Here is a 22,958-nt window from a genome sequence, read left to right as displayed (position 1 = left end):
CCAAAAATCACAAAAAAACAGAGTATTAACAAGAGAAGCTCCCTCAAAGGGTTGTTGTGAGGTTCAAACAATTCACATACTTAGCTCATGCTGGGAACTATTAGTTATTTTTTAAAAATGAGTGCATCAGTTATAACAAATGAACCGCTCTGGTGAGGGATGTTGATAATGGGGGAGGCTATGCATGTGTGGGGCAAAGGGTATATGGGAACTCTGTACCTTCCTCTCAATTTTGCTGTGAACTTAAAGCTGCCCTAAAAAAATAAAGTCTTAATTAAAAAAAAAAAAAGAGTGGACCCATTTATTTAACCAAATTAAAGCATGCGTAAATGTACTCAGTATATTGCTTACACAGGTGCACACAAAGAGAAAATAGCAAAAAGTCAGCAAGCGTCTGGACAGATTTTGCTTATGGATATGTGCCCTGAAGTCTGAGCTCCATTTCTCCTCAATGGGCAGCCATCTCTCAAATGCAAACCTGTAGGGTATATAACAAGTCCAGGGCCTTTTTCTAGCTAAAAAGGTAGAGAAGTAACAATCTGCAATTCAGTTAGGCATTTTAATGGTTTTGGGTTGTTTTGTTTTATAAGTACAATTTTCTCACCAAAAAAATAGTATAGAAGAACTCTGATGTAATCTTTGCATTAGACATAGCCCTTATGGTGTTTGTCCCAGGTTCCCCATTTAATAGGTTAATAACAGAACAACAGGGATAACTTAAGGACTGGCAAACCAGTTAGGGGATAAAATAAACCAGCACTGTTTAATCAGGAGAAGAACACGGTGAGGGACCACTTCACAACAACAAGCAGAGGTGATACCAGAGCACAGACTGCCTGCAAAATGCCAAGGTTCGAATTCTATCCCCACGCCTGGTAGAATTCTACTGTATGAACTAAAAAAAAGATTAAATATATCATTTAGTTACTACTTGACAAAAAACAGTAGTATCTGTGTGACAAGATTATCAATTATCAAACTAGTAGTTGTAGAAATGTGTGAGAATAACCTTGGGCAAGTCACTTAATCTCAGGGAGCCTCTATTTCGTCCCACATAAAATGGGAATAGTGATAGCGCAGACCTCATGGGACGGCTACTGAGGAGTAAATGAGTTACGGTCTGCAAAGAGCTTACGACAGAGTCTGCCACAAAAGCACTACACATGCGTAGCTACTATTGTCAGGTTTATGAAGAGCTAGGGTCTTCCCAATACTAGATTCAGCAGACATTTTTACTCAAAAATTCAGAATGGGGCAAGAGAGAAGAAATATAAACATAGCATTAAGTGTGTGCTGGTTAGAGAGAAGACAGACTGTCCTTATGGAGAAAATAATTAAATGATGGAAAAGATTATCTACAAAAGTTGCCACATTACCTCTGAAGATTTACGAAAATAGGATAAACGCTTATCTACCTGGGATGATTTAAGTGGGATATTGACTGAAGTTGCAGGATAAACTAGAGGTCCTTTCAAGGTCTCTTCCCATCCAAAGAATCTACGATTAACCAGAAAAACATTTAATTATGTACACCCTACCCATTCAAATCTGAAAGTATAAACTGAAAAGTTTTCCGCTTAGCAAATAAGATTATAACCAAAATAAAGTTGAGTAGAGTAGAATTCTACTTGATGAACAAATAAAAATAAAGCTTAAATTTATCATTGGAGTCCTTATTGATAAATAATATTATTTGAACTAAAAAGTTATCCATTTTTGGTTTTAGAAATATCACACAGAAATAACCATTCACAATGAGAACTGGTGATTTAGCACACTATGGCAGCATGCAGAAACAAAAGACAGGATCCAAATGGACTCTTTCCCTTGGCTGATCTTATAGTTTATATTTTCTTTTTCATCAATATCAAATAAGTCTAAAGTAATTCATATAAAGATATCAAGCATAAAACAATTACATTACAAAAATGGCAATACCATACACAGAGTATAACCTACTAGTAATGCCAAACACATCTAGAAAGGAAGGGAAGATGCAAACATATCTTACAGAAACAGGTGCCTCATACCAAAGTTACTCTTCAGCTTGAAAGTTAACATTTCAGACGAATCCTCTTGAGACTTAGCAGTAAAAATAGTAATTTTTAAAAATCTTCTGTTAAACTGCTAAATCAATCTAGTCACCTTGAACACCTGCTTAACAGAATCCAGAATCCATGAACACAGCAGCTGAATCCAGAAAGACTTAAGATCCTAAATTATTCATGTATATTAACAACCAATGTTTCTGATACCCACTAATCAAAATCTAATCTTTGCTATTATAAATGCCATCAACTTAATCTTTGTTTTAGACCAACACCCATAAAACAGTGGCAATACAAAATTTACACGATTTTGAAAAAAAGTACCTTTGTGTATCTGAATGTACACTAATGAAATAACCTAAAATAAGATTCTCAAGAACAGTCTGCATTTTCTTAAGTAAATTATATGCTATCCTCTGCATCATCAAATGCAAAGTAACAACCATTCATATTCTTAGCTAAATGTAAAAGGTTCAGAATAAAATCATCAAAACAAAATACTCAGTAAGAATAACCTAAATTTTGTCCCAAATTTCTTCTTTTTAATTTCCAAATGTGTCTTCAAAATCAAAAGCTTCTAGAAAATTAATATTAACATAGCCTTCTTTATTCACAACTACAAAACAGGAAAGGCAGTGGAGCTGTCCAAGGCTGCAGCTTGCATTATCTCCAAGAGGTTTTTTCACGATAAAAATTACTCATAAATTCATTATTTAACCTAAAGGGTAAGTCCCACTCTAAAATTCTCCACTATTCTACAAATCTCCCTTTCTCTATTCCATTTTGTTAAATGGGTGAGTTACCTACTACAGTGTGAAATGTCCCACACAAAGCTAAAGGCAGCTTAGGAACTCAAAGCCCTCACAGCCCTGATTTAAATCTCTTCCCCAGCAAACTTCCCTGGTTGGTTATTTGCCTTTCTCTGAAATGATTCTCACTATTCTCCAGCCACTAAAAAACAATCAGGCAGAAGTCTGGTTCATTAAGCAAAACAAAAAGATTTTCATCTTTCTCTTTCTCAACAGTGGCTCTCCATTGAAAATGAAGCTGCTGTCGATAAAGCACTCTGCCTAGCACTTGTCAGGTCCAATACTGCTACAACGCAACACTAGCACACTACACAGGCACAGCCACACTGTAAATAAATACAATCCATCATCACAACACTGGTGGAATGCAGGTTTTCAGCACCGAGTTGGCGCTTTATCATTCACACAAGAACAAAATCAAATCAAAATGGGTCTCATCTTTTCAAAGTGGACATGAAAGTTGAATTAAAAGCAATGAAAGGTGGAAGCAGATTCAAGATTCCTTGAAGAGAGAAAGAGGTTTCTGGAATTCCTACTTTTATGGACAAAAGGACTCACAGTTTCAAGCCACTTATAGTTCTTTTCCCAACAAAGAATTCCTTTCCTGCACCTCCCCTCCCCTTACTTTTTAGTTTTTACCCCTCGCTCTAGGTCTCTTTCCACTCACCATGGTTCCTCCTCTTCTGCACCAAAGGCTCCCTACACTTGATCCTTCACTACAGCGTCTGTGCCCTGACCCATGCAGACCTTCTGGAGCATCTCCCCACAACACGCACATGTGATGCCCAGCTCTGTGCAGTCTACCCCAGTTCTACATCCATCAGGACCCTCCCAGCTTCCCTCACTGTTCTCTTCCCTTACTCCCCATCTCATCCTTTAAATCCTGGGGCCCATCTCTTCCGTGCTGCTCTCACCATCTGCTTTAAGCCCTGTCTCTTCGCCTCACTGTTTTTACCTCGGATCTTGCTGAACCTCGTCAATCAGCACAATTCCCAATTACCCTGTCCCAGACGGCCATCACTTCCTACACCCTTACTCTCTTCTCCTTTCAGCTTTTTGGTCCTGAATTGTCCTGTAAATGCCCCGGGTCTCATCTCTATTTCTTTTCACCCCTCCACTACGCTCTTATTCCCGACTCCACCTGGTGCCAGTCCAGTGTCTCATTCACCCTCCTTCACTTTCCAGAATTTACACCCACTGCCCACCCACTAACCCATACCTTTCTCAGAAGCTCGCAGTTCCCACCCCACCGCCAGTCCCAGTCCTTCAGCTCATCTCGCTCTGCACTAGTTCACACCCTTGTCACGTCTGGCTCTTAATCACTCTCTCTCCTCTACTTCCAACTATCACCCCAGCTCTGCCTCTCCTTGCCTTCCACTTCCAACTCTCACCCCAGCACCTCTCACCCCACTACCACCCCCTACAAAGCTTTCCCCTCCAAACCTCTGCTCTTACACCTAACCCCAGGACCCCTCTTCCTAGCCTTGCGCTTCCTAACCTCATCCCCTGCCCGGCTTCCTCAACACCCACCCTGGGTTTTGCCTCCTTCCTACCTCCTCGGCTGGCTTTTTCTCACTCCTCCTCTCCCTGCCTTCTAACCCTTTCTCCCCTTAATCCTCGTCTCATTCGCAGACCCGTTCCCCTCAGCCGCCGCCAAGCCTGCCTTCCCTTCTCCCTCAAAGCTTTTACCCCAAGCCCAGTGGTCGCCCACCCCGCCAAAACCAGGCGCCGGCGCGCCCTGACTGCCGGCCCCCGCCCCGGGCGCCCCCAGCCCGCCGGCGCCGCGGTCCCGCCCCCTGCCGCCGCTCCTCCCGCCCGCGAGGCGCGCGCCGCCTTTGTCGCCCCTCACCCGGTGTGTGAGGATTTGGCTTCTTTAAAGGGGAGGGCCAGTGTGCCGGAGACTCCTGTCCCCGCCTCCGAGTCTTAGAATGGGCTCCCTGGCCGTCGCGTCCTCCCCGGTCCCCGGCCCCCCACCCCCTGGAGCTACCCGCCTAGTCGCCTCCCCACCTCCTCCGCCCCCTCCCCCGAACCCCCCCTCTATTTACCGCCATCATCAGCACGCGCGAGCTGTCACCAGGGCGCGAGACAACCGAACACGGCCCCGCCCCCTGACCGCCCATTGGCCCGCCCGCCGAAGCCCCGCCCCCCGGGCCCCGCATTGCGCCAACGGCGCAGCGCGGGGCCCGGACCCCGACACAGACAGCGTCTCCGAGGGTTCGCGCCGCGGGCGCAAAGTTTAGGGTCAGCCACAGACTCGCGGCCGCTTTGAGCCAGGCGTAAGGGGCGGCGGCGTAGAGGGGCGTTGCGAATCGCGGGTCGAAGTTTGGTTGAAGCACAGGAGGGTAAATAAGGAGGTTTCCAGACAAAGAGACTCTTAAAGGTACAGAGTCTTATGTCTGTCCCTCCTCCTTAAAGGGCCAGACACTCTCCCGGGCCCATCTCCGCCCCCTTGTCCCCAGCCATTCAGCCCGCGGAATAGGAAAGGAATTTTACTTTGGTTACCCGCACTCTTTCTGGAGCGCCTTTAACATCTCACCCCACTGCCAAAGGGGACAGCCTTTCTCACTATCCCGTCTACGTTTTTGTTTTGTTCTGTTAAAACACTAAGTTATTTTCAACCATGTCGTTCCGAAAGAAGCAGCCTCTGAACCGTGGGGTTTCCTGCGGCAACGTTTACAAAAGTTACTATTGGCTCCCAGACGGGCGAGCACGTGTCTAACTTTTGCCACAGAGGGCCCCGGCGGGTCTCAGCTGTTTCACGGAAATCTCCCCCCAAGGAAGAAGTTCGCAGCTGTAAACTGAAGCAGTTCAGCAGAGTCTGGTGATGGAGGCCACAGGGAAACAGAACAGCGGCTATTTCTACAAGTCTTCTCTGCCTCGGAAAAAGCTTCCTTCCGCAACAGCCTCCTGGGTGCATTGTCCTGACATAACTTGCGGGGGGTGACGTTACCCCAAATAAGACCAACGCTGTTACTTCACCCAACACATGGCTAAAGCAGAGAAAGGCTTACATTTAAATACGAGGACAAGGAAAAGGAAGAAACGTATGCCTTATCGGTTACACTGGCTCAAGGCTACAAACTTGTAAATATTAAGCAGAGAAGCACAAAAGCCAAAAAACACCACCAAAAATAAATAAAGGGGAAACAGCACGTGCATGTGTAAACATGAAACTACAAGCCTGGAGCCAAGCGCAATTAAGTGCGAAAACACTTCCAAAGGTAATTAACTTGGACATTTTTAAAAGGTTTTATGGAAGGAGAGGACCCGGTGATTGACTGACTCACTAACTGATTTGGTGAGGAGACGCCATGTGGTTCAAGAGCTCAGAGTTAGATCTAAAATTTCCTTTGTAGATCTAGCATTTCCTTTGTTGTCCATCACCTTTAACATAATTCTAAGGAATTCTTATCTTACACTGTAATTTCTTATCTATTTTCTCCCCTTACTCCCCAATCCCCCAAGAAAATTACTGGAGAATAAAGATTGTATCTTATTAAATGTTAATTCCCTAAGAAAGTACCTGACACATAATAGGTGCTTTTGTTGAGTGAAGGATTTTGGAGCCACTTAAGACTTCTGAAGGAAGGGGTGCTCTCAGAATAGCAATGCCGGCGGAAAAGATTCTCAGTGCTGTGAGCATGTATTAGATCAGTGGTTCTCCAAGTGTGGCCTGTGGAGCTCTGGGGACCCCTGAGACCCTTTCAGGAGGTCCCTGAGATCAACACTATTTCATAATAATAAGACATTATCTGCCTTTGTCACTGTGATGACATTTGCACTGATACAAAAGTAACAATTGAGTAAAATTGCTGCTGCCTTAGCGCAAACGGCACTAAATTGTACCAGCATTCAAGGTATTCTTCACTGCCACCCATTCACAGGGAAGGAGGATACCTGTTTCACTTAAAGAAGTCCTTGATGAAGCACTAAAATTCTTTGTTTTATTAAGTACACATCTTCTCAATAATACTATTCCATGTGACTAAATGGATGTATGCATAAAGCACTTCTGTTCCTTACCTAAGTACGATGTTTTCCTTGAGGAAAAGCACATGTGCAGTTTCTCTGAATTTTGAGCTGAATTAACAACTTTCTTCCTGGAATACCATTTTTACTTGAAAGAACAGCTAACAGATAAACTGTAGTTCTTTAGCCTTGGGTGTCAGACAGATATTTTCCCAAAAATAAACAAAGTGAGCCTGACAGCATTTGTCAAATTCAAGCTCTCAAGGAAAACTTAGAATTTTTGAAAGCTTGTATCCGCCACAGTGAGCTTAATAGCTTCCCAAGATTTTTCTGATGGAGACTGGTAGTGATATTAACAAATATGATATTTTGATATTGTATAATGAAATGTGTCAACATTTAAAAGATCTGCAGTTTTTTCCAAATGACCAATGCATGATGCTACACAATCATGCATCAGTAATAAAAGATCCCTTCAAGGTGTAAAATAAACCAACGAATGTTAATATAATAGAGTACAAAAAGTTCACTGATAGAGTCTAAGATTCCACATTGCAACTAACCTTTAGCGGAGTTGTGACATAGTATCAAATATCCACAATTATCTGAAAAGATTATTAATATACTCCTCCTCTTTCCCAACTACACATCTGTGAGAGGTTGGATTTTCTTCATATTCTTCAACCAAAACAAACTGCAACAGATTTAACGCAGAAGTAGATATGAGAATCCACTGTCTTCTATTACACCAGACATTTAAGAGCTTTGCAAAAATATAAAACAATACCACTCCTCTCGCTATATTTTTGTTTGAAAATAAGTTTTTTCATTAAAATATTTTATTTATATGTGATGAGTTTGTTACTTTTAAATGAGTTAATACTTTCATTTTTTTCCATTATAAATTTTAATAAGATAAATATCAATAGATATAACCTACATAAACAGAAGCTCTTACTCAAAATTTCTTTGCAGTACTCAATAATTTTTCAGAGCATCAAGGAGTCCTGAGACTGAAAAGTTTGAGAATTGTGTATTAGATGGAAGCAGAAAGAATAAGAAGAAAGCTATTTTAGGTAATTCAGATATTAAAAGACTCTGCAGAATAGCTAACATATAAGGTTTTATTGCAGCCTCAGAGTTAAGGGCTTCAGTGGTTCATCAGTGAGGAATGGAAAATACAATCAGGGACACTGAACTTTCTTTAAGGACACAACTGGTATGGAGTGCAATCACAATATACATGGCATAAAAAAACACGGTTCAGAGACAGCTACAATTAAGGCTTGGGAGCTAAGGAGAAACAGAGATGGATGTGTTCTACAAAAAAGTTAAAGTCATTTCTACCCTACTTTTTTTTTTTTTTTAAAGCCCAGCCTTTCTTCCTTTAGGTTGCAGGAAAACAAGTAAAATCTCATCACTGTAAGTACACGTTAAAAACATATTTCCATGTTCCAGAGATGGTCCATACAACTAGGCTTACTGATCTGATTAAAAAAATACACGAGTATGATGAATACTTTCTCTGAATCTTCTTTCCATACGGCTCATTCTCTAGCACAACTACATTCCTTGCATTGGGGAAAAATTTTAACCTGCCACCAAGCAGTAATGACCCCATAACTTCCCAGCTTAAACATCTTAACCAAACACCAATACCTTCAGCATCATTAAAAAAGACACAAGAGCAGAGACGGCATCTGCTTGCCGACAAAGCACTCCTCACATCTATTCTCCCTTGAGCCTCTCAACAAGGCTATAAGGCTATGAAATAGGGAAAGTAGGGATCACTATGCCCACTTTACAGATGAGACTCAGAAAGGCCAACTTGATTGAAGTTACCTGGCAAATTAGGGACAGTATTGTGGCTAGCACCCAGCCATCTGTCTGCTAAAGCAGTGCCCTCTTCCCTTTAGTAGGCTGCCTCGGAATACCTGTCACCTCCACATTTCAAACCCTGCCTTTCCTACATGACAAAAGAGTCCCAATATTGAATTATGTGGTCCCTAAATTCTCTTTTTCAAAGCCTCCAAAGAAAATTCAGTAGAATTCATATCAACCTTAAAAACAGGTCAATGCCATCTGATGAGACAAAAATGTCTTGGGAAATAAAACAGAATGCAAGAGAATTAGGAATCTTTGCCCTAATACTTCCAAGAATTTTTTTTAATTTGCTAATTTCATCACAGAGGTGAGGAACTATTTCTCTGCCTCATCAATCACATCATTCTGAAAAATGAAAATATACTCATTATGCCAAATTCCATTACAACGGAAAACTTTTCAGATCCCATGGAGTATGTCACAATGGAAGAGTAACTCCTGGGGCCACAAAGGAAGCCATAAAGATTGCTTCATACATATTTACTCCTCCTTGTTTCTAATAGGTTGTGTGTATGTGTATGTAGACACGAGAAGGGGGAACCTATAGGAAAACAGTCCAGCTTCCCAGAAACTTTCAGCCCTAAAGGACACTAAAATGAAGGAGAATCCCCGGAGAGGACCTCAGATGAGGGGTCCAAAAGGCCTGGGACAGTCTTGCTCACAATAAGCCAGCTGGACATATCTCACACCTGCTTTCTCTTTATCTTCCTGCTGTTTCCCTTCAGGATCTGTTCTCCCTTTAGCGATTCTTTGGATCGTGGATTTTTGAGATATTCTTACGACCCCTGTAAATCCTATTCCCAAAAAACTGCACATATACACAAAAGTGTGTCTGGTTTCAAAGCGTCTTAGGCCTCTTGAGGCTCCCCTCAGGAGTGGATAACCTGCAGTAACATTAGAACCCTTACTTCAGAGTCATAGTCCGCTCTTACTCCAGCACCAACTAATGATAAATTCTCTAAGCACAATACAGTCTCCATGACCTGGGAGGGAAAGGACAAGTATGTTTTGTTTTGTATTGATTTTTATCTCAAAGTTAATGAGAAAAAGAGATGAAATACACAAGGAAGAGATTTTCCTAGATAAGGCCAAGTCAAGGCTGCACAGCCTCTGGGAGGGATGGTGTCAAGACTTGAGGACTGAGTGATGGTCAAACTACGTGACCTAAAGAGTCCCTTCTAACCCAAGAGACTTGTTTTGGAATGCTCTACACAATGGCAGAAACTCACCTTGGGGGAGAGCCACCCCCAAGTGACTGCACAAAGGCCAAAGAACCAACTCCCAAGAGAGGACCACACTTGCAATATAATTGGTTTCAGCCATTCCACATGCAATTGTGTTTGGGGCCTGCTGCCCAAGGCTCCCAGACAGCAGTAGCAGAGAGGGAGGCTGTGGTGAGGGAAAGGCAATATCGGGAGTTAGAGGTATGGACTTGAGACAGCAAGGCCACATATCAGTCCCACCTGGCACTGGATCTACTGTAAATGTCCTCAAAACGTTCAGTCTATTGTAGACCTTCCTATCTTGTATTTTGAGAGCTTCAACTGTTGACACCTGGAGGACATGCTTAGGTGGGAATTTCTAACCCCTCCCGTAACCCTCCAGGATGTGGAGAGAAAAATTTCACTAACTACCTCATCATGAAGCCTCAGGAATGAATACTAGACACACTGGGTTGGGGTAGACCTAGTGGCAGGGAGCAGTGGTCAGTCTCTAGGCAATTCCTTCAGTGAAGCAGTCACACCAATACATGGCGGGGGACATGTGACTACTTGGTACTCAAGACCTGAAGCAAGCAAGCAGGAGGCAGCCTGAGAACCGGGGTACAGAGAATCAGAACAGCACTGGAGAGACAAGGGGAAAGCACAGTCAGAGCAGGAACCATCAATGGACACAGGAAATGGACTAGAAACATATCCCCAAATCCCAGCATCCGTCCTGCCTCCAAAAATTTTGCCATGTGCACGTATCACCTGTGCTATAACTTAACAGTTCCCTTTAAATGGACTCTTTTTAAAAAAACTTACCTTCATCCTAAGGAATAAAGTGCTAGCTATACTTCTAACACACAGTGGAATCAAGTATAAGTACTGACATAAAATTGTCTTCTGCATTCCACCTAAAATCACCTGGCACCACACAGAGGTCCAGGTGTCACGCTCTGACACGCTGGTAGCTAGGAGGCCTGCACCTTGAGTTCGGTCCTGACCCCAGCCTCAGCTCCCCGCATGATCTCTCTGGGAGCCACAGTCTCCCCACCTTGTAGTGAAGGAGAACAAGACGAGCCCTAGAGCTGCCCCGCAGAGCTCTGACAGTCAAGGCTGGCCGATTTCTATGTGGTTCTGGGAAAGGTACCCACTGAAGTACTGGTTTCCTAGTCTCTCTTCTTTTATGGGTAGCCACAGATGGGGAGGAGGGTAAAGCACCTGGAAGCAGAAGAAGGAGGGGCAGGAAGACAGTCTAGTGCAGAAGGAAGAATGTCAGATTTGAACCAAAAACATACCATCTCCATTTAGTTGCTGAGTTTAAGTTTTTTTCATTTATAAGCATAGCTATGCCCTTTTTTCCTTAAATTTATACAAATGCTCCTCAACTTTCATTCAACCCCAACTTTCAAAAATTATACACTGACAATCCTAAACTATTTGTGAAAGCCCCATTCAGACCTGCACACACAAGCTACATGACATCTGAGTCTTTCCTGCTAGTGAGCGTTCAGTTTTGGCAACATTGCTACCCACCTTTTTTAGTGACAAACTTCCTTTAATTGACAAAAAGGACAAAGATGGACAAAGGTACCCAAAGTGGGTACTTAAAAGTTTGATCTGATGTTCACTGGACTGAATGCTGGTCAACTATGTGCTCAAAATACAAGAAAAGAACAAAAGTGAAGAACACTGGAAATGTGTGAGCCAACCCTGTGTCTAAAAGGCAAAGTAGAGTTAGGGATCCTGTTTATACTATTTTTTTAGTTTTTAGGGAACAAAATCTCTCCTTACCATGTCTAGGTCTAGAGTCATATTTACCACACTCAATTTCTATATATTTTCAGGAACATATTATGTTCAAAATCCTGCCTATATGCTGTCCTATTTCATAAAAGATTTGAGGGAGCCTACAGAAAAATACACAGATAAACCTGGACAAGAGCAAATATAAATCAGACGGCCAACAACATAAAACCTGTGCATTTTATTGTGTGTAAATGATATCTAAAACAGACCTCAATTTTAAAAAAGCAAAAACAAAACAAAGAAACAAACAAAAAAACCAATGCAGAGGACAGGTCCTGCAGTTATAAAGCTGAACTGAGTTTCCTGCCAGCCAAAGATAGAATGGAAACAAGACCACTACCTGATTCTTGCAGAGGCTTTAGATCTGAAAACAATTTCTCTCTAGATGGCTTCGATGAGTGACATTATCCTAATGTACGTAATGTAATACGTACATTAACACGTTTCCTAAGACCATCTCTGCCTGAATATCTCAATGTTAGCCTGACTGGACATTTCCACAGCAGGAGTGGGGTAGGCAGGCAATGCAGGTCAAATGAGCACTTGGAGGCTCAAATGAGACGAGGAGCAAGAGCTCAGGAAACCACGAAGCACAGTATAAGTATCAGGTCAACTGCTCTAACCCTAAGCTCTGGGTGCATGAGAACTGGAGGGGCCTTGATCCTGTGACTCAGGCAAGGGGTGCAGAGCTGACTTCCTAGTGTGACTAATCCAACGGAACTGAAAGTGGCTCTGGCATCAGCCCCATCTCAATCCAATTCATAAACAAATGGCTTAGGTAGAGGGGGTACTCTGGGCAAAACCACAGCCAAGGGCATTTCTGGGCATGTCCACTGACCTCCACGTAGGAACGGCCACTAACTTGGCCCCCATATCCATTTTCTCCTTCATCTTTTAGTCACAGAACCCCGAGTTTTAACTTGGAACATGACCACCCAAATAAAAGGCTCTATGTCCCAGCGTCCCTTTCGGCAAAGCATGGCCATAGCGATTTGAGCAACTCCACATCATATTCTTTAAAAAAGAAACTGCTTTTTCTCTCTCTCTTGCCCCAGTGGAATGTGGACATGGAACTGATGAGTCTGCTTTGACCTTGCGGGCGAGGACAACACCCTAGGGATGGCTGAACAACAAGACAGCCCGAGTTCCTGATGACCTTGTAGAGTGAAGGCTGTCCTGGACCATCTGTACTTACTACAAACGATACAGATTACCTCTGTACTATTAGGAGACAGAAGGATAAACTTCTACTAAGAGCCACTGTACTTTAGATTCTCTTTGTTATAGCAGCTTAGCCTATGGTCTAATATAATTCACAACAAAATGGAAAGATGTCAAGGGAGACTTCAAAGGACTCGGGCAACACCCTAGAAAAGTCAATTCACAACCCACTGCAGCAAACAGGTCAAAAAAATGGCAACCATCAAAGAAGCTGTGCCTCCTACTCCTTCCTAGGAGAGGCCAGCCTATATTACAGCACAGCCAGACACAAAACGCAGCCTTTCTGTGGTAGGCCTAGCCAATCCTCCACAGTTGGAAGTACAGACTGCCTTCCCCAGTGACACTAGGCAGAGACACCCCTGTCCTACCTTTTCCCCTAAAGCAGGAAAGCTCCAATCTTCAGCACTCGTCATAATTACCATTCTTGAGGACAGGCCACCTTCAATAAGGCATGGGGTAAAACAGCTGTTGGAGGACTGTGTGAGGGTCAGGGAAGGGGAGTCCAGAGCCCCAGAGCAAAAGCCACAGCCGGGAACCGGAGAGTGAGAGAAGCCTCCCTGTCTGCCCTGGGTTTCTGGGGTCCAGGGGCCTGAGGGTGCAGCACCTGCTCCTCCTGTGGAGTCCCCCTGGTGACAGAACACAGCCAGACAGAGGCCAGTCACTAACGAATCCCAGCCACCGGCACCTGCTGCTGCTTGCGGATCTTGTTGAAGAGTTCCATGTACTGGACCACGGTATCTGCTGGGCCGTAGACCGCATCGTGTCTGTTCCCAAATACTGCGGGAGCCCCTGGTGTGTGGCTGCCTAGAAAACTCTGTAGGAACTCAAGCAACAGGCTCCAGCAGTCGCTAGGTACCACACAGGGGCCATATTCCACCTGGGGACCAAAAGAAGAGAGAATGAGGGTGAGTGAGGGCAAGGATGAGGTCTTCTGCTTCAAGTGTGCCTCTTGCCCCCTGGTCCCATCTTCCCCAACCCTGAGCCAAAGACACACACCTTCTAGCACAGTATTTCCACAGGAAATACTCAACCAAACACCAAGGATCAGACACATTCAGCATCATTCCCTTTTGGCATCTGTGACGTGCTCATCTTGGAGTTTCAACCCACAGCCCTGCCCACAAGACCCAGAGGCAGATCCAGGCCCCTTCTGGTTATCTCAGAACTGTATGGTCTCTACCATGCTGGGTGAAGATTGAAGGAGAGCTCAGGAAAATTCTGAGAAAGAAAATGAAGAGTAAAAGAAATTAAGTGCGTGTGTGTGTTGGGGGATCAGTAGAGGGCAGTCTAGACACACATGCTGCTAAATCTCTTCAAGATCAAAGATTATTCCCAAGGTAAACCCAGCCTGAGCTCTGACCCTAAGAAATAATTTCCCAACCAAGGCGGCATGGGCCAAAAGGTAGACATCTTAGGTTTTTTCATTCCCCTCTCCTAATTTTTCACTGGAGAGATGGCAGGGGGAAATTGTTGGTAACCATACGGAGAAAGAAGTAAAGAAACAGCCGGGGTGTGTCTGTACTGCAGAGTTAGATATGTGAAAGGGTCAGGACACCTTGGCCCCAGGGGCCCCTGGAGTTTCAGAGCAGTAACTACCACTAATGCCCTTTTCTCTGCCTGGGATGCTTCTTACAACTCACCGATCTCCAGGTCTCTGCTAAGTCTCCCCTTAGATGCTACTCATGCAGGAGCCTCACAGTCCCCAAAGTCAGCAGGGCTTTCACTGGCCTGAATTCCCAGAGCAATCTCTACCTCTTTCATGGCATTTCTCACAGACTAACTTCAAAAACAGTTTGTGTGTTTCAGCCTTGCTCTCTTACTAAATCATAAATTTTCAAAAGGCGGGTAGCTACAGGTAGCTTAGTTAGTTTTTTATCTCACAGTGCTGGGCACATGGTAGACTGTGGACTGGACCCAAAGCCAGCTACTGCCACATTCTTTCTTTGCCATTTTCAATATATACATCTAGCCTCAAAGATGAAGCCATCACACACCCCTTTCCACCATGAAAGAAAGGAGACAGCGTATCAAAAGGAAAGGCACATCTTTGCTACACAACTTTTGAGACCTATCTTGAAGTGTACTAAGGAGAGGTGTGTGGACATGTGATTTAGGGCCCACCTCCCAATGTTCACTGCACTGAAAGTTGCCCTGTTCTGCTCTAGGACTTCTTGTGATGGGCAAGTGGTCCCTCCACATCATAATTCACCTGCCTCCCTTGACTATCCATTCCCTTCTCCAGCGAGCCAGCCTTCCTAAGCTTGCTTTCTGCTTTCTGCTGTGAACCCAGCTTCCCATTCCCATCCTAGGCTACAGGGTCCCTGGATGACTATGGAAAGGGTAAAAGATGCACAGAGAGGGAACACAGATGCTCTGGAGACAGGGATTGGGGAGGCAAGAACATCAGCTTGCTTTCAGAGGCATGTGGAAATCGGCAGAGCCCTTGCCTGAGAATGCCCTTCAGCACATCCCGCTCCAATGTCACCAAGGTCTTACCTCCACAGAGATGCCTCGGGCACTGGGTCCCATTGTGACCGTGCCCACCTTCACTAGGAAGTCACAGTACTGGTAACGGGTGCCCCGGGTCTCAATCTTGCTGGCCTTGGCACTCTGGAAAAAGCCCTTGAGCTTCACCATGAGCACATCAAAGTTGGTGTCGGCAATAAGGCATGGGCCATTCTCAAAGAGGGCGAAGCAGCTCAAAGGATACTCTGAGTTGTGCATCACATACATCAGCTTCCCGGCCTGACCTGCAGGGATGGAGAGCCTACTCAGCATGAAGACCTTCGTCGGCAAACCCCAGAATAGAGTCAAATGCACACGAGGCCAGATGGCAATCTGGCATTAACTGGGCAGTCTTGGAGGGGGGTAGGGGGAATCCCCTCACTGACAGCCTTTTCCAGAGATGAAGGGAGAGGAAAAGCAGGCAGGACAACAGATGGCAAAACCCACCCGCTCCACAGAAAAGGGTGAGAGGCCCACAGGGAACCTCGATGAGACTAATAATGGTTTAATTCTTTTTTTTTTTTTTTAAAGATTTTATTTTTGTCCTTTTTCTCCCCAAAGCCCCCCGGTACATAGTTGTATATTCTTTGTTGTGGGTCCTTCTAGTTGTGGCATGTGGGACGCTGCCTCAGCGTGGCTTGATGAGCAGTGCCATGTCCGCGCCCAGGATCCGAACCAACGAAACACTAGGCCGCCTGCAGCTGAGCGCGTGAACTTAACCACTCGGCCTCGGGGCCGGCCCCATAATGGTTTAATTCTTAAGTTGAGCGACAGGCTCACAGATGGATGCTTAATGATGATGATCAATAACTCACAGAGACTTTATATACAGTCTTTTGTATAATCATGTATTACATAACAAGGAAAATAAAATAAAAGTACCAGTATTTGAGTATGACAAATGAAGCAGATGCTCTGTTCTTCTGTCCATCCCTACCTTCCCTGGCGTCCCCACTCTGTGATACAGGAAGTGGCCCCACAGAAGCAGCAAAGGGGAGTATCTGGCATAAGGCTAGAAGGGTAGGCCAGAACCAGGCTGGGAGAAGTCTTGCCTTCCAGGCCTCAAGAAGTTTGGACTTCTTCCTGAAGGCAACAGTGAGCCCTTGGAGAGTTTTAAGATGCCAGCCAACTTAGGAAGCAAGCAGCACAACTTTGGCAGAAAGAACTCAGGATCTGGAATCAGAAGATCCAGTCTGAAGCCCCAGCTCACCCCTTCCACTCTCTGAGAAATGAGTTTTCTCATTAATTACCACAGGTTTTCTGTAAGAGGGAAGGAAAGCTACATATATTTGGTTAAGTGGGAAATGGAAGAAGGCAAAAAATGGAAAGCAAGATTCTTCTCTCAAACATTACAAGAGTTATGGATAGACTGCCATAATCGCAAACATTTATTAACTACTTAAACTCTTTCTAGCTCTGTGCTAGGGTTCAAGGGGCATAGAAGTAGAGGATTTAGCCCCTGGCCTCAAAAAGCTGACACTCAACAGAGAAAGAGGCAAAAAACTTTTAAAAAGACAAAATAAGGGGCCAGCCTGGTGGCACAGTGGTTAAGTTAGCACCCTCTACTTTGGCAGCCCGGGGTTCAAGGGTTTGGATCCCGGGTGTGAACCTACACACTGTTCATCAAGCCATGTTATGGTGGTGTCCCACATACAAAATATAGGAAGACTGCACAGATGTTAGCTCAGGGACAATCTTCCTCAAGCAAAAAGAGAGGATTGGTTGGGGCCAGTCCCATGGCCAAGTGGTTAAAGTTCTGCATCTTTTGCTTTGGTGGCGTGGATTTGTGGGTTCACATTCCCGCGCGGACCTACTCCACTCATCAGCCATGCTGTGGAGGCATCCCACATACAAAATGGAGGAAGACTGGCACAGATGTTAGCTCAGGGATAATCTTCCTCAAGCCAAAAAAAAAAAAAAAAGAAGAAGACTGGCAACAGATGTTAGCTCAAGGTCAATCTTCCTCACCAAAAAAAGAAAAAGGAAGAAATAAATAAAAGACAAAATAAAACAAAAGTGATTATGTGGGATAGACCAGAAGTCTTTCGGAAGGAAGGAAGACTTCATGGTAGGAAGAGATCAAAGTGGACAAGAGTCAGCAGAAAACACTTTCATGGAAAAAATAGGACCTAAACTAGGATATGAAGGATTCAGCCACACAGAGAAGGAAAGAAGACAGTCTAGGCAGGAATAAGAAGGTAGCAATGCAGAGTGAGGAGACAGGTGGGGCAGGGCAGGGGGCACTGTGACTCCTCTATACATACCTCTGCTCTGCACCACTTCCTGATCACAACAGGCTCTGCACGAACCTCCCCCCATCCTGCCCGACTGCTTGCTGCCAAGTCACAACTTTTACCTCTTTCTAAATCTAGTTCAAAACATTTCAACCCTCAAAAAGAAAAAGGACATCAAAGCTGATCTGCCATTCTGTTCCTGTGCAAATTTGCTGTAGTTACATATTTAATCCATACTATGAGTCTGCAGGTGTTGTTACTGTCTTGAAAATATTTTGAAAGTCAACTAAGGTTTTGGGTTTGTTTATTTCTTTATTTATGTTTTGAGGAAGATTAGCCCTGAGCTAACATCTGCTGCCAATCTTCCTCTTTTTGCTGAGGAAGACAGGCCGTGAGCTAACATCTGTGCTCATCTTCCTCTACTTTATATGTATGCTTGGCTTGCTAAGTGTTGCCATGTCCGCACCCGGGATCCAAACCAGCAAACCCTGGGCCACAGAAGCAGAACATGCTAACTTGACCACTGTGCCATCGGCCCGGCTCCGTAAGCTTTTGTTTTTAATGAAGATGGCACTTCCAGTTGTTTGTAAACAATACTATTTTTTTAATCATAACAAAGTACTTTCACATCTGCCCCAATCTGTGAAGGAAGCAGAACTAGTGTTACTGTTCCCCTTTTACAGATGAGGAAAATGAAGCTGGCGGGTCCCAGGCCAGCAGCAGCAGCAGCAGCAGCACCTGTAAACTTGTCAGAAACGCAAATTCCCCGCCTCAGCCCCAACCTTGTGAATCAGAAACTCCTAGCATGGGGCCCAGCAACCTGTGTGTTAACAAGCCCTCCTGTGATGCTCATGCTAGTCAACTGTGAGAACTTCTGATCTAAAGGCACAGAGGCAGTAAACAGACAGAACTGGAACTCCAAGCCAAGCCTCTGACCTTAAGCTCATCACTCTTTCCGTTGGCTGCCACTGATGTGGTGTCTCCCCAGCTAAACGATAGCTCCTTGAAAGTAAAGGTCTGATCAGGAAAACAGCTCACACAGGTAGTTTCACAGAAGTAGTGTGCCATCTTATATCTACATACAAACGTCTTGTTTTCCAAATGCTTTCACAACTTACCTCTTGTGTTTCCTCCTTCCTTCTTATGGAAGGCAAAATAAATGGTAACACTGCAATTTTATCAATGATGAAACTCAGTACAGCTCCGACCTACCATTTATTAAATACTTATTACATGACAATCTCAGCTCTAAGTGCTCTGCATGTATTAACTTACTTAATTAGCACAAAAACACTAGGAAGTAAGTACTATAACTATCTTCACTTTAAAGATGAGCGAACTGTATTAAGGAAGGGTACAAAAACAGAGTCCACACCAGATAGCTTCGTTAGAGGGGATTTAATACAGGGAGCAAAACACAGGGGTTGGAAGAACTGAAAAACAAACAGAATAGTGAGGCCACCCAAAGATTAGCAACACAGGGAGCCACTACCATCGCTAAGGCTGAAAGGAAAAGGAGAAGAGGTGATGTTACAAGACCCAGGAACAAAGGCTGCCTAGCAGGAGCTGGAGCAAGGAGCCAAGCCACTGCCCAAAGCAGAGGGAGAGGGAGAGACATACTGTGGCCTCCCTTTCTCCCGTCTTCTAATCTTCCCCAGTGCCTCCCACTGACCAAAGGTAACTGAAAGGGGGCCTGGCAGATATAGTGTGCAGGCCAAGTGCAGGGAACAGATCTATGGGAAAATAGGCAAATGACTGACACAGCAACAGTCACAGGCTGTGGGACTTACCTAAAGTTGCAGTTAGCACGCGGTACAGCCAGTACTTAGTTACCTGGTTCCGTGACCTAGGCTCTTAATCACTGTGGTATAGAACCATCTAAAGTCAAGTTACTGCAGAGCCAAGACTAAGAGAACTCAGGTTCCTTAAGTCATATTCAAAGATCCTCTTTGCCTCCCTACCACCACCACCATCCACAGCCCATCTCACATCTCAATACATTTAAAACAAACGTGGATTCAGTGGTCAATGTTACGGTAATAAGCTGGCCAAGGGCACTGGCTAGGTGTGGGCAACAGGAAGGCTTTCTGCAGGAAGTTCTAAAAACTCTAAAGCTCTAAAAGAATCATATACAGAGACTTCTGAGACTAAAAGGAGTCTTTCTCAAACTTTAGAGTGTATAAAGATCATCTGGGGAACTTGTTCAAATGTAGATTATGAGGCCTGCAGTACCAGTTGGTAAGCAGAGCCAGGAATCTGCACCTTTAACAAGTAACGCAAATGATTTAGTCAGTCAGTGACCAACCCTCCAAGAAACACTGCTCTAAGAATGTAAAGTGTAAAAAGACTAAAACCTAGGCCCAGTCTAAAAGATGAAGGACCAAGAATTAAAGAATTCAGAAACACATGTGCCACATGTTCAAGAATACCACTCTTAGCAGAAGAACAGAAAGATTTCAATGAACATGAACGTCGATCAATTCCAAGCCAGGTTCCACCCATCCCGCAGATCCCGCACACTGACCTTGACTGCCAAGGGTAGAGGAAGCTGTGTGGTAGGTCTCACAGTCTACACAAAACGTTCCTTGCTTCTCTGCCCCAAGCATCTCCAATTTCCGGGTGAGGAGCTCCACGGTCTGCTGGACACTCTTGCCCTCAGCCACAGGCATCTGGGACACACTGGAAGGGAGAGGACCAAATATCAGTATGCAGAGACACACGTGCACTTGCTGAGCCACTCACCCACAGAATCACAGCTCATCAGGGCCAGGAGTTACCTTCCAGACCACTGACCCTGACCCCTTCATTTTAAAGGGGAGGAAATACCACCATCCCTGAGAACACCATTAAGAACTAGAGCACACGTGTCACAACTCTCAGAGCCGTGCAGTGAACTTCCTATCTGTCATACCAGCACTTCCTGAGTGTGAGAAGATTTTAGGTGGCACACGGACCAAGCATTTGATAACACCGCGTTGTATAATAAGCTTTGCAGTTCTTTCAGTTCTGACTATATCAAGGAGAAAGCCTCAATTTGGGATTAGTATACTTTTACCAACTCTCTAACACTTTGAATGTATGCTGTCCAGTACAGTAGCCACAAGCCACACCTGGCTATTTACACTTAAACTACTACAACAAATTAAATTAAAATTTCAACTCCTCAGCTGCACCCACATTTCAAGGGCTCAAGAGCTCAACAGTGGCTGGGGGCTAGGGTACTGGACACTGCTAATATAGAACACTTCCATCAATGCAGAAAGTTCTATTCCATAGCTCTAGGATCAAAGAGAAAGCAAGCCTCAAGTTTATAATCTTTGGGGATGAGAGGCAATAGTATGTACAAGAATTTAATGAAAACAATGAAACAAAAAATGTTATTTCCAAGATTTCCTTCTATGGTGACTAAAACTGGCTTCCCCTTTAGAGGGGTACATAACAATCACCAAGCGCCAACTACGCGCCAGGCAGTGTCCGAAGGCCTTCAGATGAATTAACTCTTCAAATCCTCACAACAGCCCTATAAGATGTGCTATTATTTATCTCCTTGTTACCAATGAGGAAACTGAATAACTGGCATAAGGTCACTTAGCTTGGTGTGGTGTAGCCAAGATTCAAAGCCAGGCAAGCTGGCTCCATGTCTATGCTCTTAACCACTACACAAGACTGCCTCCCAAGGGATATAGTTACCTGTTAAATACTTTAAAGGAAAATAAATAGATTTAAAAGAAAACATTAACAAATAATAGTACAGGTGGTACCTGGCTATGCAAAAATCATAAAGACGGTCACATGTGACAAAGTTGGGGGACACTTCATTACTTTAGGATCAGTCAACTAAACAAAGCTATAAAAGTGGAGTCCTGATGTTGCTAATGATCGTCACTACTCTCCATCAGGAAAAGCACTGATAAGCAATGATGATGATGTGCCTTATTTTGAAATATCAGAATCCCTAAACTGATGCTACTGGGGTCAGAAATCCTAGGAGTCTGAAAAAGTTGATAAAGGTCCCAAGAGACAGAGTCTTTTCCTCTGTCTGTCTTCTCTATTGCAAGAGCAGGGGCCTCCAGGGTTCCATGACTCTTGCTGCAAACTTTGCATTCCCATCCCTCATACATGCCCTTATACAAGAGGACTCAGAGGAGGCTCATTATGTCAACTGTAGGAATCAAAGGTGCAATCACTGACAAACCTCATGAACCTGGGCCACCAGGAGTAGTAGTGCCCACAGGTTCTTATAGACAAGCCTATGGCCACTGCCTTCAGATATCCTGGCCTCCAGCCCTCTCTGGCTGGAAAGACAATCACACTTCACGATAAAAAAAAAAAAAAAAAAAAGCCCTGAAATCTAGCATTTTGGAACTAATGATTCCAAGAGCATCAGGCCCATACCTCTCCCCTGTCACCCAGACTTAAAACATGTCAGCGATAAGTCCATAGAAACTAGACCAACCATGTAATTAAACATAGTAGGAAACGGTCCCGAAGAGATGAGGCGCCTGGAACCTCAGTCTCCTAATTCCCAATAGTTTATTTTTTTCTCCACGCCGAGGATCTTAAAATGGCCAATCTAGAACTAGCCACAGGCTGGTCTAACTGCATTTAGTGGCTTTAGGTACGGGCAGGCGAAAACCTAAAAAAGATACTGCCTCCTCCTTGCCTATCCCCCAACTCCTCCAGCCGTGCCTGCAGATGGGTCCGAATCCAGACATCCTATTTCCGACCCTAAAGTTCCACCCTGGGCAGTACTATGGCCTCACGGGAAGGAAGATGGAGCAAGAAAAAGGGAAGGAGGTACACAACCATTGACGGGTTCCTGGGATAAAACCTTTTACCTGCCGCCTTCCAGGAGGAAGGGGCGCATCTCCGAGGAAACAGGCCTCAAGAATCCGTAGCCCTCACGGTGTGCCCCTCACCCACAAAATCCGAGGACATCTTGCTCAGCTCCTGGGGGACGGCGGACCCAGGTCTCGATCCTCCTCCGGGGTACACTCTAGGCTCCGAGGGCCCTTCACGACCCCAAACCCCGCCCCACACAATCCCCAGCAGTCCTACCAAGTCACTCCCATGGCGTCGGGCCGGGACGCGGGCAGGATTACACAGCCGAAACGCAGCGCTCCTTGGCGGCCCACGCTAACCGAAGCCCCCTAACGCGAGCTCCGGCGGAGGGAGGTGCTCCGGAAATGACGCAAAGACAGAGCGCCCAGTTGGCGCGCCCATGAGGAACAGGGGCGTGTCTAGGCACCTCCTCGTTGACGCCTTTCGTGACGT

General features: G+C 44.7%; 2 protein-coding genes across 9 annotated transcripts in view; both read right to left on the bottom strand.

The window, feature by feature from the left end:
* Window positions 1-13,664, bottom strand: part of USP49 (ubiquitin specific peptidase 49) — an 85,795-nt gene extending 72,131 nt beyond the window's left edge. For 2 of the 7 annotated variants that reach the window (XM_070514951.1, XM_070514952.1), the window contains exons 1-2: window positions 4,707-4,770; window positions 1,416-1,497 (exon numbers count right to left, since the gene is read on the bottom strand). The gene's annotated coding sequence lies outside the window, so the exon portion shown is untranslated. Of the gene's footprint in view, window positions 1-1,415; window positions 1,498-4,706; window positions 4,771-13,549 lie in introns of those variants that run through there. The other 5 variants (XM_070514950.1, XM_044776663.2, XM_070514955.1 and 2 more) reach the window with 4 other exon arrangements.
* On the bottom strand, window positions 7,933-22,921 carry MED20 (mediator complex subunit 20). 2 transcript variants are annotated; one of them, XM_070514959.1, is made up of 4 exons: window positions 22,743-22,921; window positions 20,209-20,363; window positions 15,442-15,695; window positions 7,933-13,822 (listed from the first exon to the last, which is right to left on the bottom strand). In XM_070514959.1, exons 1-4 carry the CDS (start codon window positions 22,754-22,756, stop codon window positions 13,607-13,609), a joined length of 639 nt encoding a protein of 212 aa, XP_070371060.1. In that variant the 5' UTR covers window positions 22,757-22,921; the 3' UTR covers window positions 7,933-13,606. The 2 variants fall into 2 exon arrangements, with proteins under 2 accessions (XP_070371060.1, XP_070371059.1); XM_070514958.1 differs by having other exon boundaries at window positions 22,523-22,846.
* Window positions 22,922-22,958: the final 37 nt, after the last annotated feature.

The sequence above is a fragment of the Equus asinus genome, chromosome 8 (genome assembly GCF_041296235.1).
Source record: "Equus asinus isolate D_3611 breed Donkey chromosome 8, EquAss-T2T_v2, whole genome shotgun sequence".
Lineage (NCBI taxonomy): Eukaryota > Metazoa > Chordata > Mammalia > Perissodactyla > Equidae > Equus > Equus asinus.
The sequence above is the reverse complement of the archived record's forward strand: the minus strand, read 5'-3'. Positions and strand labels throughout refer to the sequence as shown.

Coding starts and splice junctions, on each gene's coding strand:
- MED20 (XM_070514958.1), bottom strand. CDS start 22,551: ATGCGCCCCTTCCTCCTGGAAGGCGGCAG. Junction 20,364..22,522: donor TTCCTCCTGGAAGGCGGCAG/GTAAAAGGTTTT, acceptor TCTCCCTTCCAG/TGTGTCCCAGATGCCTGTGG. Junction 13,823..15,441: donor CCCGAGGCATCTCTGTGGAG/GTAAGACCTTGG, acceptor TTTGGTCCCCAG/GTGGAATATGGCCCCTGTGT.